This window comes from Phycodurus eques, chromosome 17 (assembly GCF_024500275.1).
Source record: "Phycodurus eques isolate BA_2022a chromosome 17, UOR_Pequ_1.1, whole genome shotgun sequence".
NCBI classification, from domain to species: domain Eukaryota; kingdom Metazoa; phylum Chordata; class Actinopteri; order Syngnathiformes; family Syngnathidae; genus Phycodurus; species Phycodurus eques.
This window is the reverse complement of record NC_084541.1, coordinates 5,179,018-5,193,976: the sequence shown is the minus strand read 5'-3', so window position 1 is coordinate 5,193,976 and position 14,959 is coordinate 5,179,018. Positions and strand designations below refer to the sequence as shown.

Sequence of the window (14,959 nt, the reverse complement as noted above, 5' to 3'; positions counted from 1 at the left end):
TGGTTGAAATCTACCACAGTTCATTTTAGTTTCTTTGTAATGTCCCAATTATTCGAGGTGGAATTAAATCACTTCAAAGTGAGAAGAGTAAAGAATTGGAAAAATGTATCATCCAGAAATTACAAACAATGAACTGCCACAGTTCCACAGTTGAGAGTTTCTTTAGTCGAGAATCCTGTAGAGATAGGAGATTATACTCAACAATACAGAGAGCCAAATGTAGGACAAGCAATTTCCCAGAGCCTCTCTGCAAGTTCCTACTCCCACATACTGTAACTATCCGTTATTCCATGGTAATTATGAGATGCATGGTTGCTCCATCTAACATCAAATAGTTTAGCATATTTTAAGTGTCTGCCACAGTTTACCCAATACTCATATCTGTTGAACCTGGACACCTTTGAGATTTTATTTTTGTGGAGTTTGCAGTTTCTCCCCATGCTTACATGAATTTGAGTATTGTAGGTTTCCCCCATATTCCTGAAAAAACATGCATGCTCGGTTATTGAAGTCTCTGAATTTTCCAAAGCTGTGAGTGTGAGAGTGAATGGTTGTTTGGTTATACAGTATGTGCCCTGCAATTCGTCGGCGACGAGTGCAGGGTGTACCCTGTCGCCCAAATTCAGCTGGGATAGGCTCTGTAAAATGTCAAACTACTTCACGTTGCAAAAAATACCTTTAACTATATATATATATATATATATATATATATATATATATATATATATATATATATATATATATATACATATGAGTCCCTTATAGCATTTTTTTTAACTTTCATATTACGGGCTGCACCGTGGACTACTGGTTAGCACATCAACGTCACAGTTTAAAGCTCATGGGTTCATCTCCGGGCTTTGTCCGCTGTGTGGATTTTGCAAGTTCTCCCTGTGCATGCATGGGCTTTCTCCAGGTTACTCCGATTTCCTCCCACATGCCAAAAACATGCATGTTAGGTTACTGGAAGACTGTCGTAAACTGTCCTTCGGTGTGAATGTGAGTGTGAATTCTTGTTTGTCTGTGTTTGTCTATTTGTGCCTTGTGATTAGCTGACAACCAGTCCCTAGCATTATCTAGTCGTAATCTCTTGACAGGTGACATTTCACATCCCTTCAGCAAGTTTCTGCAGCCAATGTCCCACCTAAAACCCTTTTCACTCGTCAAGCAAAAACACATCATGGAATACAGTCAGGCCAAGCCAGGGGTGGACAATTCATTTTTCAAAGAGTTCCCCCCCACCCCCCACCCAAAAGATAGGTGATGTAGTGATGAAGTGAGTAGGGTTGGGCATCGTTATAATTTGAGCGACTCCAGTCCCGATTCCGGTTCCTCATTTCGATTCCGGTTCAAAACAATTCTCGATGCCGATACTTTTAGGAGGCTGGGTCAAAAAAAGTTTGCATGGTTTAAGTAAGGGGTGTACAAATTATGAACATCCATTTTCTTAGCAGCCTGCTGATAGACTAAAATGAACATTTGACTCAGGGTTATTTATAACAAGTATCAATATCAAACCTATGAACTAAAAGGCAATGTTTGCTGTAACTAACCCAATTGACTTAAATTCATTAATGAATGTTTCAGCTAAAAGTTAAATGTGGCATTGTTAAAATAGTTATTTGCGGCTATTTTACGACATCAAATGGTTTATATGTCCAAGTTTTAACTTAACTTCAGGTTGTAAGCATGTATCATTTTATTTTGAAGGGTACGCACCAGAACTCAGAATTTTGGCATGAAAGGTAACTTTGCAAAGCACAGGTGAAAACGCAAGTAAAACGACTTCAGCTCTGCGTTTAACACCATCATCCCTGAAATCCTCTGCTCCAAGCTTCTCCAGTTTAGCCTCTCACATGCCATCTGCCAGTGGATTTACATCTTTCTGACGGGGAGGACACAGCAGGAGAGGCTGGGGGACACCACCTCATCTACATGCACCACCACCACCAGAGAGCCCCAAAGATTTGTCCTTTCTCCGCTGCTCTTCTCTCTCTACACAAAACAGTGCACCTCAATGCACCCGGCTGTCAAACTCCTGAAGTTTGCGGATGACACCTCAGTCATAGGCCTCATCAAAGACGGTGACGAGTTTGCGTATTGACAGGATGTGGAGCTGCTGAAGCTGTGGTCCAGCCGACACAACCTGGAGCTGAAGACGCTCAAGACTGTCGAGATAATTGTGGACTTCAGGAAGCATCCTTTGCCACAACTGCCACTCATGCTCCCCAACTACCCGTGTCCACCGTCGAGACCTTCAAATTCTTGGAAATTACAGTCTCTCAGGACCTGGAGTGGGAGACCAACATCAACTCTATCCTCAAAAAGTCCCAGCAGAGGATGTACTTCCAGTGGCTTCTGAGGAAGCATGGCCTGCCACAATAGCTGTTGAGGCACTACTACACAACAGTCATTGAATCAGTCTTGTGTTCATCCATCACAATCTGGTTTGGTGTTACCACAAAAAAAAGACAAACTCCGATTGCAACGGACAAACACAACTGCTGAAAAATTTGTCGGTATGCCCCTACCTACCCTTGAGGACTTGCACGCTCCCAGAACTAAGAGCTTGCAAAATCCTCTTGGACCCTCCACATCCTTGTCACAACCTCTTCCAGCGCCTACGCTCCTTCCCTCAGGTAGGCGCTATCCAACAATGCAAACTAAAACTAGCAGACATTCCAACAGCTTCTTTCCTATTGCCATTAACGTCGTTACACTATCTTACAAATCTATTGTAACATCCTGCAAATTTTGTCTTGAGATTGTTGTCACATCTCTTTGAGGCCAATTATACATTATTTGTGCACTCACTGTAGTCGTCTCGCCACTCTGCACTATTTTTATATCTGTTGCTTACCAATATTGGCCACTCATGTGCTTGGGAAGTATCTGCTCCATTTGCACAATTGACACGGTTCCAAATTATCGCACTACTAGTCACTTTAACCTGCTTAAATTTCCCTGTGCTATATGCACAATGGTCACTGTACCAGAGTATGGCCCTATTAGCCATTTCAAACTGCTCTAAATTGCTAGAGGACTCCGCATCATTTGTACAATTGTCAAAAAAGATAAAACAATTAAAAAAGTATTAGCATCACCACATTACTGGGAACCTTTCATTGCTCAGTGACTCTCAGTACTGTTTTTGTTTCAAAAGTATTTTCTGTCAAATTGCTGTCTGTTGTCGTACTAGAGCGGCTCCAACTACCGGAGACAAAGTCCTTGTGTGTTTTTGACATACTTGACAAATAAAGATGATTCTGATTATGAGTCACTATTAAATCAGCATTCACAAAAAACACGTCTACAGTGCACATCAATGTTTCTACATTACTGAAGTGTGCTGACAGTTTGAGCAATGACGATAACTCATTTTAGCTGTTCCTATTTGGGAGTCCCAAATACTTATCTGGGCAACCCCCCTTCTTCTATCCACCACGCAGGAAATAAGAATGTTGCCAACAGCTAGGGTTTGGACTCGTCCCTCTATATCCCGAATAGCTGTTTTTATTGACAGTATCGAATGACTTCTGAATCAGAATAAAATTGTTATTCCTTGTACTATTCTGGAATAATAGTCCAACAAATGAAAAATCTAATTTGATTATTTCAAAACGATCTATTGAACCAAAAATAGAGTACACTGACACGTTTTGACTGCCGTTTCTCCCTCTGGAAATGTTTTTCTTTTTCTTTTAAAATTGCATACTTTAACTGGGATCCGTGGCCCTACACTGGCCATATTTATTTATTATTTTTTTTGTTTGTTTGTTTTTGGGCGGCACGGTGGTCCATCCACCGCGGCGATGGCTCCTTTACGGCTTCCATTCTGGCTCTGCCATGAACATTCCTGTAGCTCCTCAGGGTTAGGCTAATGGACACCTCCTTCCACGGAGATCTCAGTGGAGGGCTACAGGTACAACTGAATACACGCGCAGAAACACAGCAAGTCCAAATTGCATCGGCCATAAACAAAGGCTAAACATTGTGAAATATTAAGTAAATGCAGCGTGGCAACATTGCAGCTCTTGTCTGAATAAAGTGAGTAGTATGTTATTCTTTTATTCTTTTATGATTCCATTCCAAAAATTGCCGGCACGGTTAGTGAGCACATCTGCCTCACAGTTCTGGGGACCAGGGTTCAAATCCCGGCCCCACCTTTTGTGGAGTTCGCATTTTCTCTCCGTGCCTGGGTGGGTGTTCTCGGGGCACTCCGGTTTCCTCCCACATCCCAAAAACATGCATGGTAGGTTGATTGAGGACTCTAAATTGTCCGTAGGTGCGAATGTGAGTGCGAATGGTTGTTTGTTTCTATGTGTCCTGCGATTGCCTGGCAACCGGTTCAGGAGAATAAGCGGTAAAGAAAATGGATGGATGGATGAATTCCGAAAATTCTGTTTCGGTGTCCGTTTGTTTCCGTGGACTCGAATACCAATTCAAGTCACCACCCTTGTGAAGAGCCTTACTGACAGCTCAACTGAAGACGGTTTTACCATTGTTGCTCGTTGCATTTTTGAAAAATAGTCACAAGAAGAGTCAGAAAAGTCAGCAAGTCACGACAGTCATTAAGTTGCTCTTACTCGCTTGTACCGTTCACTCACGTACTTTCAAAGTAAAAGCACTGCATAGTTTAAGTTTTATTTTAGCTCCTCGCAGCTGGTGGTTATGTGTGGTTTAAGTAGAGCATAGGAGCACTCAGCTACCTGATATTTGGGGAACAAAGGTTAATTCAAATCGAAATTCCTCTTGCGTGTAAAATGTCGAGAGCTCACTGCAATTGAAAGAGTCTCTCTACATTAATACATGTCATAATGCTGGATGGGCTCATGGTTGTGAAATGAGGTCAAACAAATTTGTTAAGCAATGTACATATTGAAACAATATGACATATATTTGATACTGATATTTGTAACAATGAGACAGGATGGATAGCGAGCGTGAACCAATTGTGCTTTTTACAGGTTCTTGGTTAAGGACAGAGATCCGTTCCTAAACCTGAATTTGAACGCAAGTCAGATCTTATACTAACACAGTAGTAAAGTGATAATTATAGTAGCTGCAGTACTTGTATGAAAAACACTTTTAAGCAAAACAATAAAATTAACAGCTAGTACGGTGGTAATTGAGTGTGCCTGCTTGTGCTACGTGACAGCATATCAGAATCAGAATCATCTTTATTTGCCAAGTATGTCCAAAAAACACACAAGGAATTTGTCTGCAGTAGTTGGAGCCGCTCTAGTACGACAACAGAGAGTCAATTGACAGAGAACACTTTTGAGACATAAAGACATTGACAAAAAACAGTCACTGAGCAATAAAGGGTTGCTAGTTATCTGGTAATACCATTACATTTTTTTTTTTTTTGACAATTGTGCAAAACGATGCTGAGTCCTCTCGCACTTAGAGCAGTTCGAAAGACTAATATTGCAATAGTCTGGTGCAATGACCATTGTGCAAAGGGTGCCGAGACTTCAAGCCAGTAGTGCAAAAATCTTGGACAATGTTGATTGTGCAAATGTTGCAGATACTCCTCAATCAGTGTGCATATGGAGCAGATGCTACTCTAGCATGAGTGGCCAGTATTGGTCAACAACAGATATGCAAATAGTGCAGCGTGGCGAGACTACTACAGTGAGTGGACGAGTAATGTATAATTGGCCCCACAGAAATGTGACAACAAACTCAAGTCAAAAAATTGCCAGCATGTTGTCATGGAATTGTAGGTTAGGTGTTTAAGAAGTTGATTGCAAGAGGGAAGAAGCTGTTGGAATGTCTGCTAGTTCTAGTTTGCATTGATCGGTAGCGCCTACCTGAGGGAAGGAGCTAGAAGGGCTGGTGACCGGGATGTGGAGGGTCCGAGAGGATTTTGCACGTTCTTGTCTTAGTTCTGGCAGCATGCAAGTCCTCAAGGGTGGGTAGGGGGGGTACCGACAATCCTTTCAGCAGTTTTGATTGTCCGTTGCAGTCGGAGTTTGTCCTTTTTCTGTAGCAGCATCAAACCAGACTGTGATGGAAGAACACAGGACTGATTCGATGACCGCTGTGTAGCGGTGTTACGGTGCCATGTAAACCTTGAGCGTATTGTGGTGGGGTGGGGGTACACTGGGGCCACGGTGTAATGGAATGACCTGTTTAACATGGGCATCTATATGGGGAGTTAGCGCCACCTTGTGAAGGCACCTTCTAGCCTGTATTCATACAGGAGGATAGGGATCATTGCATTAAGTGTGTCATGAGCTATGCTTTGTCGGTCCTGTTTTGGAGTTTGGGTGGCGCTTTACACCCCTCTCGCCCTCTCTCGCTCTCTCTCTTTCTCCCGTCCCAGTAATCAGCACCACCTTAGTTGCACACCTGTTTCCAATCCCAGAGGCCTGGACAAATTCCCGGATGTCTCCCTAAGCTCTCCCACTCGCATGACCATTCCCGCATGTATTATTGGTCCCGTTCACAACACACCTGTTACTGCCCTCATTGACTCCAGTGCAGACGACAATTTGATTCATGAGGGATTGGCATGTCAGCTCCAACTCTCTCTCGGAACCACTCAGGTCACCGAAAAGAGTCACTGCCCTGGATGGTCGATTCATCTCCCTGTCACCCACCAAACAGCTCTGATTACATTACTCATCTCAGGTAACCACCGCGAGGACATTCCATTATTTGTTATACCTTCCCCCGAGACCCCGTTAGTCTTCGAAATTCAATGGCTCAAAAATTACAACCCCGCCATAGACTGGACCCAACTTGCTATCACTGGGTGGAGTCCTCACTGCCATTTGCACTGTCTGCTTTCCGCCATACCACCCTCCAGCAAACCTCAACCACATGCTACACCAGCCGACCTCCCCCGGGTACCGGAAGAATATCATGATCTATCCCCAGTTTTCAGTAAGGACCTTGCCATTTTTCTACCAAACGCCCCTGCCTACCAGACCGCCCTCTCCCTTCCAGCCGTCTCTTCAACCTTTCAAGCCCTGAGAAAAAGGCGATGGAAGATTATATCCGTGACTTCCTGGCTTCTGGACTCATTCGGCCTTCATCCTCTCCCATGGGAGCCATTTTTTTCTTCATTGAGAAAAAAAACTCACCACTCTCCGCCCCTTTAGCGACAACTGAGGACTCAATGAAATCACGGAAAAAAACAGTCTCCACTATGCCTCATTAATCCTTCATTGGAACCCCTCTGTGACCCCCAGATATTTACCAGATATTTGGTAAAAAAACATCAGGGAATTCGTCCAAGCCTGCTCCGTCTGTGCCAGAGGGAAGCCCTCACATCTGCCCCCAGCTGGTTTGGTGCGCCCCTTACCTGTCGCAAGCCACCCTTGGTCCCACATCGGCTTGGACTTGGTTACCGGCCTACCTCCCTCTGAAGGTAACTCTATCATCCTTACTATCATTGAGTCTCCAAATACGTCCATTATATAGCCCTCCCCAAGCTACACTCTGCCTTTGAAACCGCTAACCTCCTTGTCAATCATGTCTTTAAACTCCACGGAATCCCCATCGACATCGTCTTGGAGTGACGCCCACAACTCCCTCACCAGCTCCGCCACTGGTATGTCACCATTCATGTCCTGTTATGGTTTCCAACCTCCATTGTAGGGAACAAGAGCATGTGGTAGGCGGTTCCTGCGATGAGGGATCTTCTCTGCAGGGTCCAGGGCATTTGGAAGGACGTCACGGGGGATTTAACCCGCTCTGCCCTTCCCATTACTCAGCACCACATTGGCCATGCACCTGTTTCCAATCAGCGTTCATCATCACATACATTTAAGCCTGCCAGATCCAGGACTCCTCTGCCAAAGTATTTACGTTTAGCCGTGGTACACCGGCCTTGTACTTGCACATAAGATACGCCTTATTCGCAATGTTCTGATCTCCATGTTCTTCCTCGTCCTCAATACTCCTTCCGTGTTCCCCGCCTTGCTGATTTCCTCCACCACGCCGCCAAGCCATCCACCTGCTTACGCCATCGCCTCCCGCAGGTTCCCCGGCTTGACGACCCGCCATTACGCCTATAAAGGTCCAATCCCAAATTCCTTTTCAATAAACCATTCTCCATAAACTTCTCAGCCTCCGCTTGCTTCTGGGTCCACTTACAATGGATACCTTCATATTGTGACAAAGTGCACAGGGTCAAGTGTTGTTGTATCCATTCCTGTTACATACTATAATCGAACAAGGTGGCAACTAAAAAGAATACCTTGCTAATGGTACAAACAAAATGAAAGCATGACACAAGTATGTAAAACACTACAGGAAACAACAATAATAACAATAATTAACAATGAGGCCTACATTCCTGAAACTCTTTTACAAAACACAGCTGGGAAGTGCAGTTTCAACTCCCTTGTGTTGGGTAAGTTGATGCTGGGCCTCGCCGGATGCCCAGCGGCATTTGTAAATATCATAGCTCATAACCTTTTATTTTTTATGTTGTTGTTAATGTTTCCTTGTAGTGTAATAGTAGTTGAACGCATGTTCTATTTACTTGCTTTGCATCCTTTTGTTGTACCCTAAGTGAGTTTTCTGTTTAGTGGCACCCCCACCCTCCCTTTTCAAGATGTCGTAATCTCAGAAATAAGGATGCTGTCAAACAGAGACAGACCATATGAGTACCTCTGTCCCAAATAAATACATGTGTTACCATACTAACCATTAGGGCACTTTTAATGTCACAGACTCCCATTAATGGTTGGGTGAGGGATGGACCTATCTAACTCATATTATTATGTAATAGAAAGATGAAAAAATATTGTCATGCTTGGAATATTCATCCATTCATCCATCAATCCATCATCCATCCATTGTCTTAGTCGCTTATCCTCAATAATTTATGCAACCATTGTTTAGTAGTTTTGAGCAAGTCTGTTAATTTCAAGTGATTTGTTAAAAATAGAGGAGAAAAAATAGAGGCATGATTTATAGTCTACAGGTTACCGTCATTTTGTTCGTGTCCAGAGGGTGTAAAATGCAAAATTTAATACCCCGAGCTGTAACAGAGTCCAAACAATCGCCAAATAAAACAATACAAATTAACAACAAACAAAATTGCCAGAGGGAGCATAATAGGTAAGTGGTATTCCACATCTGTAGTTTTGTTATGTGTTTGAAATAATAGTAAAACCTAGAACAGCATTGTAATGAATCCTCATGTAAGGGAAATAGTTTTTTACACGTACACATAAATAAATGAAAAATAAAAAATAAATAAATAAATGAGAAATACAGTGGAATTACTCAATACATGTTCCATACATCTTTCACTAGAAATACAATTCAAGTGTGCGTGTGTGTGTGTGTGTGTGTGTGTGTGTGTGTGTGTGGCTGGGAGGGGGGGTTATAATCCTTCAATAGATAAGAAAGCAATGCCAAGGAAGTTTACTTTACATATAATTTACAATCAACATTGGAATGTGCAACACATTTTCAACTTATATAAGAAGCACCATGAAGTATTTTCACCCTATACACAAGACATTCTCAAATACGTATGTTGGCTCCTGTGATTATGCTTATGTTAAGATTACATTCAAGACTCCCGACAGCATTTGAAAGCAGCATAAATCCCTCTATGTCCAGTAAGCCTCTGAAGGCACAGAGGAGGGAAAAGGTCACCATTGGCAATCTCTTACAGAATTGCTTGTCTATCCACAGTATTATAATAATGTAACTTTTTAAAAAATCTGTAACACCCCCCTAAAGTCCTTTGCAGAAGTGAAAAGTGTTGAAATTAATTTGTCCCACACCAACAAACATACTTTTGCTGTAGTTACAACTCAAAAAATAAAAGAAAGGTTAACAGACCATCGTGTGTCAATTGACTAGATTTGAAAGAATAATCCTTTAAAATCCCAACCCTTTTTTCAGCAGCATGAACATGATTAAACAGACAACATTTCAATTATACATCCTACTAAGGGAGGAAATAAGGTTTTTTTAAAAAAAAAAAAAAAGTGTGGCGACTCACCTAAGAAAGACTGTCTCTCCTTGTCTGACGGTAATATTGTCCATGATATTTTTATCGGATTGAGAATCGCCTTGAGTCTGGACAGGCAAGCCTGCAGGCACAAGAAGCAAAATTCTCAGCGAGAGAAGGGCTGTGCACTTGCAAAACACTAAGTGTCTCCCGACAAACATTATCTTCAGCCTTAAGAGTCGTGGAAAAAGTCTCATGTGAACAAGGAGTCCACGTTCGCCCTATAAACATACTCCTGGAGATTATTTACCACCCAGTTCATTGGTCTTAATCCAAATCTTGTCGACAAATAGCTGTGGCTTGTAATGACAGAATCGCTTGTCCCAACTCTACTTATTGCTTTTTAGTAATCCTTCCTGACAGATTGCACACATCATCTATCATCTATCTTTAGAAATATACAGTGGGTACGGAAAGTTTTCAGACCCCCTTACATTTTTCCCTTTTTGTTATATTGCAGCCATTTGTTAAAATGATTTAAATTCATGTTTTCCTCATTCATTTACACACAGCACCCCATATTGACAGAAAAAAAAACAGAATTGTTGAAATATATGCTGATTTATTGAAAAAGAAAAACTGAAATATCACACAGGCATAAGAATTCAGATCCTTTGCTGTGACACTCATATATTTAACTTGGGTGCTGTCCATTTCTTCTGATTAACCTTAAGATGGTTCTACACCTTCATTGGAGTCCAGCTGTGTTTGATTATACTGATTGGACTTGATTAGGAAAGGAACACACCTGTCTATATAAGACCTTACAGCTCACAGTGCATGTCAGAGCAAATGAGAACCATGAGGTCAAAGGAACTGCCTAAAGAGCTCAGAGACAGAATTGTGGCAAGGCACAGATCTGGCCAAGGCTACAATTTGTTTTTGATGCAATTAAGGTTCCTAAGAGCACAGTGGCCTCCTTAATCCTTAAATGGAAGACGTTTGGGACGATCAGAACCCATCCTAGAGCTGGCCGTCCGGCCAAACTGAGCAATCGGGGGAGAAGAGCCTTTGTGAGAGAGGTAAAAAAAAGAACCCAAAGATCACTGTGGCTGAGCTCCAGAGATGCAGTCGGGAGACGGGCTAAAGTTCTAGAAAGTCAACCATCACTGCAGCCCTCCACCAGTTGGGGCTTGATGGCAGAGTACCTCGACTGAAGCCTCTCCTTAGTGCAAGACACATGAAAGACCGCATGGAGTTTGCTAAAAAAAACACCTGAAGGACTCCAAGATGGTGAGAAATAAGATTCTCTGGTCTGATGGGACCAAGATATAAATTGTTGGACTTAATTCTAAGTGGCATGTGTGGAGAAAACCAGGCACTGCTCATCACTTGTCCAATAGAGTCCCAACAGTGAAGCCTGGTGGTGGCAGCATCATGCTGTGGGGGTGTTTTTCAGCTGCAGGGACAGGACGACTGGTTGCAATCGAAGGAAAGATGAATGCGGCTAAATACAGGGATGTCCTGGATGAAAACCTTCTCCAGAGTGCTGAGGACCTCAGACTGGGCCGAAGGTTCACCTTCCAACAAGGCAATCCCCCTAAGCACACAGCTAAAATATCGAAGGAGTGGCTTGAGAACAACTCTGAGACTGTTCTTGAATGGCCCAGCCAGAGCCCTGACTTAAGCAATGGCCCAGCCAGAGCCCTGACTTGAGCATCTCTGTAGGGACCAGAAAATTGCTGTCCACCGTTTACCATCCAACCTGACAGAAGTGGAGAGGATCGGCAAGGAGGAATGGCAGAGGATCCCTAATCCAGGTGTGAAAAACTTGTTGAATCATTCCCAAAAAGACTCATGGCTGTATTAGCAACAAAGGGTGCTTCTACAAATTACTGAGCAAAGGGTCTGAATACTTATGGCTGTGTGATATTTAAGTTTTTATTTTTTAATAAATAAAATTTTCAACTATTCCGTTTTTTTTTCTGTCAATATGGGGTGCTGATTGTACATTAATGTGGAAAAAATTAACTTAAATGATTTTAGCAGATGGCTGCAATATAAAAAAGAGTGAAAGATTTAAGGGGCTGAATACTTTCCGTACCCACTGTATATACCTAACTAACATTCAATTGTTGAACAACATGAATAATGTAGAATACCTTCATCAGAGTAAGTGAGTACACTGACAATTAATCAAAGTGTGTCTTGAATATTAATTTACAGATATGCCCCTTTTTTGGTAGGCAAAATGTCAGTCAAAATGCAGGCATTTAAAGTACAAATTTACATTTTTTGTTTGTTTTTGTGCACTGAAATACATGAAGTTACTTTGGTAACTATTAAGACTATTTTTCATTATTGATATTATAAAGCTATGGTGTTGATAACAGAAGAAGCTGTGGGCCTGTAATTGTTACTGTTTATGACTGAGTTTGCTCTAGTTCTCAAAAACCTCTACTTTTACATTATAATGTACTACCTGTATTGTCTGTGAAGCCTCTGCACATTCAGTCCAATATTTTTTTGAAACGGCGGCACGGTGGCCGACTGGTTAGAGTGTCAGCCTCACAGTTCTGAGGACCCGGGTTCAATCCCTGGCCCCGCCTGTGTGGAGTTTGCATGTTCTCCCCGTGCCTGCGTGGGTTTTCTCCGGGCACTCCGGTTTCCTCCCACATCCCAAAAACATGCATTAATTGGAGACTCTAAATTGCCCGTAAGTGTGAATGTGAGTGAAAATGGTTGTTTGTTTCTGTGTGCCCTGCGATTGGCTGGCAACCAGTTCAGGGTGTACCCCGCCTCCTGCCCGATGACAGCTGGGATTGGCTCCAGCACACCCGCGACCCTAGTGAGGAGAAGCGGCTCAGAAAATGGATGGATGGATGGATTTTTTTGAAACGGTAACTCATTATCTACAGTTCAACACAGTTCTTGAAAATATACGTATACAATCCTTTTGTTTATACTGTATATACTTGAAATGTATGATCAAGGACCAGAGGTGGGTAGAGTAACCAAATATTGTACTCAAGTAAGATTACTGATACTCTAGAATAATATGACTTCAGTGAAAGTAAAATGTTGTCCTCCAAATATTTACTTGAGTGAGAGTAAGAAAGTACTCACTAATACAAAACTAGTCAAATAAAGAGTAACTCGTGAGTAACTTCTGGTTTAAACAAAAACAAAAACAGCATCAACGTTAAATAAAATTAAAAAATAATAATCGTACTGTATATGGCCAGCACGGTGAGCGACTGGTTAGAGCGTCTGCCTCACAGTTCTGGGGACCGGGGTTCAATTCCCAGCCCCGCCTGTGTGGAGTTTGCATATTCTCCCCGTGCCTGCGTGGGGTTTCTCCATACACTCCGGTTTCCTCCCACATCCCAAAAACATGCATGGTAGGTTAATTGACAACCTCTAAATTGCCCGTAGGTGTGTTTGTGAGTGCGAATGGTTGTTTGTTTATATGTCTGTGCCCTGCGATTGGCTGGCGACCAGTTCAGGGTGTGCCCCGCCTCCCGCCCGAAGATAGCTGGGATAGGCTCCAGCAGTTCGCGACACTAGTGAGGATAAGCGGTAAAGAAAATGGATGGATGGATGGTATATGGGACTCCACACACACCTGCCACCATCTAAATTTTCAACTGCCAAAAACCAACAACACATGCATTGGGGCCTACAGAAACATTATTTGCTACATTCACTTCAAAGACTGAATGAAGAAGTTGTTTGCTGACCACACTTATTGATTGTGTGTGTGCGCATGTGTGTGTGTGTGCGTGTGTGTGTGCGCGCGTGCGTGTGTGCATGCACAGTCAAAACTAAAACAACACATCTGGAATTTACTGCACGGTGTTTTCTGAAGTTAGAAATAAGCTGAAATATCAGCGTTTCGGCAGACAGTGCCAGACAAATACTACAATACATGAAAGCTGTTGTTTCTGTTTGTCTAAATGTAAACAAGAGTTGCCCTCATAGTAACAATGACCTTCCCAACATGGCCGCCACGTAGGCACGACAATCAGCCGGGCTGGCTTATCTAGTGTTAATACCACTGCCCAGGAAGCCCCATTGAAGAAGATGGTCATGTGATTTGCATGTATGAATAAAGGAACATCATGGCAACGGAACATGGTAATTTTTGTATTATCCATAATTTTAATCTGTGGTAAATTTTAAAGAAAAAAGTTGCTAATACATAAATTATATTTCATGTTCATTTTAATTTTAAGGTATCACAGAATTTAAAGGCGGCACGGTGGCCGACTGGTTAGAGCGTCAGCCTCACAGTTCTGAGGACCCGGGTTCAATCCCTGGCACCGCCTGTGTGGAGTTTGCATGTTCTCCCCGTGCCTGCGTGGGTTTTCTCCGGGCACTCCGGTTTCCTCCCACATCCCAAAAACATGCATTAATTGGAGACTCTAAATTGCCATAGGTGTGACTGTGAGTGCGAATGGTTGTTTGTTTGTTTGTGCCCTGCGATTGGCTGGCAACCAGTTCAGGGTGTACCCCGTCTCCTGCCTGATGATAGCTGGGATAGGCTCCAGCACGCCCACGACCCTAGTGAGGTGAAGCGGCTCAGAAAATGGATGGATGGACAGAATTTAAAGATATTCTGAAGGCAATAAGACAATACCACATATCACTGTGTAGGGGGAAAAAAAGTGTTCCCGTTACCTAAATTACAAAAAAAAGATTGGGTTTTGGATTAGTTGACAAATGTCGTTGGACTTGCAATGGTCAAATGAGTAAATTATGATAATGACAATAACTAATGCACAATTCAAAGTGAGGGTAAACACAATTCATAGTCTCAGTTAGGGATTATAAAAAGTGTGCCAGACAGTTTATCCACAAGCTTCTCGATGGAAAAATAACCTGTAACATACAGAGTCTATAGTCCACACAGATGATAAAAACAATCCAACAAAACAGTTGACAATGGTGGTAGACGTCTCAGTCACACATACTGTTTGTGGCAGTGACATGACGGTGTTCTTTTAGAACTCTCGTATATTCCTATCCATT

The 14,959-nt window shown here is 42.5% G+C and overlaps 1 protein-coding gene across 5 annotated transcripts in view; it reads right to left on the bottom strand.

Moving 5' to 3' along the window:
• Positions 1–14,959, bottom strand: part of ntm (neurotrimin) — a 164,494-nt gene that overhangs the window by 50,932 nt on the left and 98,603 nt on the right. For 4 of the 5 annotated variants that reach the window (XR_009770199.1, XR_009770197.1, XM_061702517.1 and 1 more), the window contains exon 1: positions 9,980–10,276. Coding sequence is in view for 2 of the 5 variants with exons in the window: in XM_061702517.1 (XP_061558501.1) it covers positions 9,980–10,185 (206 nt within the window). In the remaining 3 variants the exon portion in view is untranslated. Of the gene's footprint in view, positions 1–9,979; positions 10,277–14,959 lie in introns of those variants that run through there. The other variant, XR_009770198.1, reaches the window with a different exon arrangement.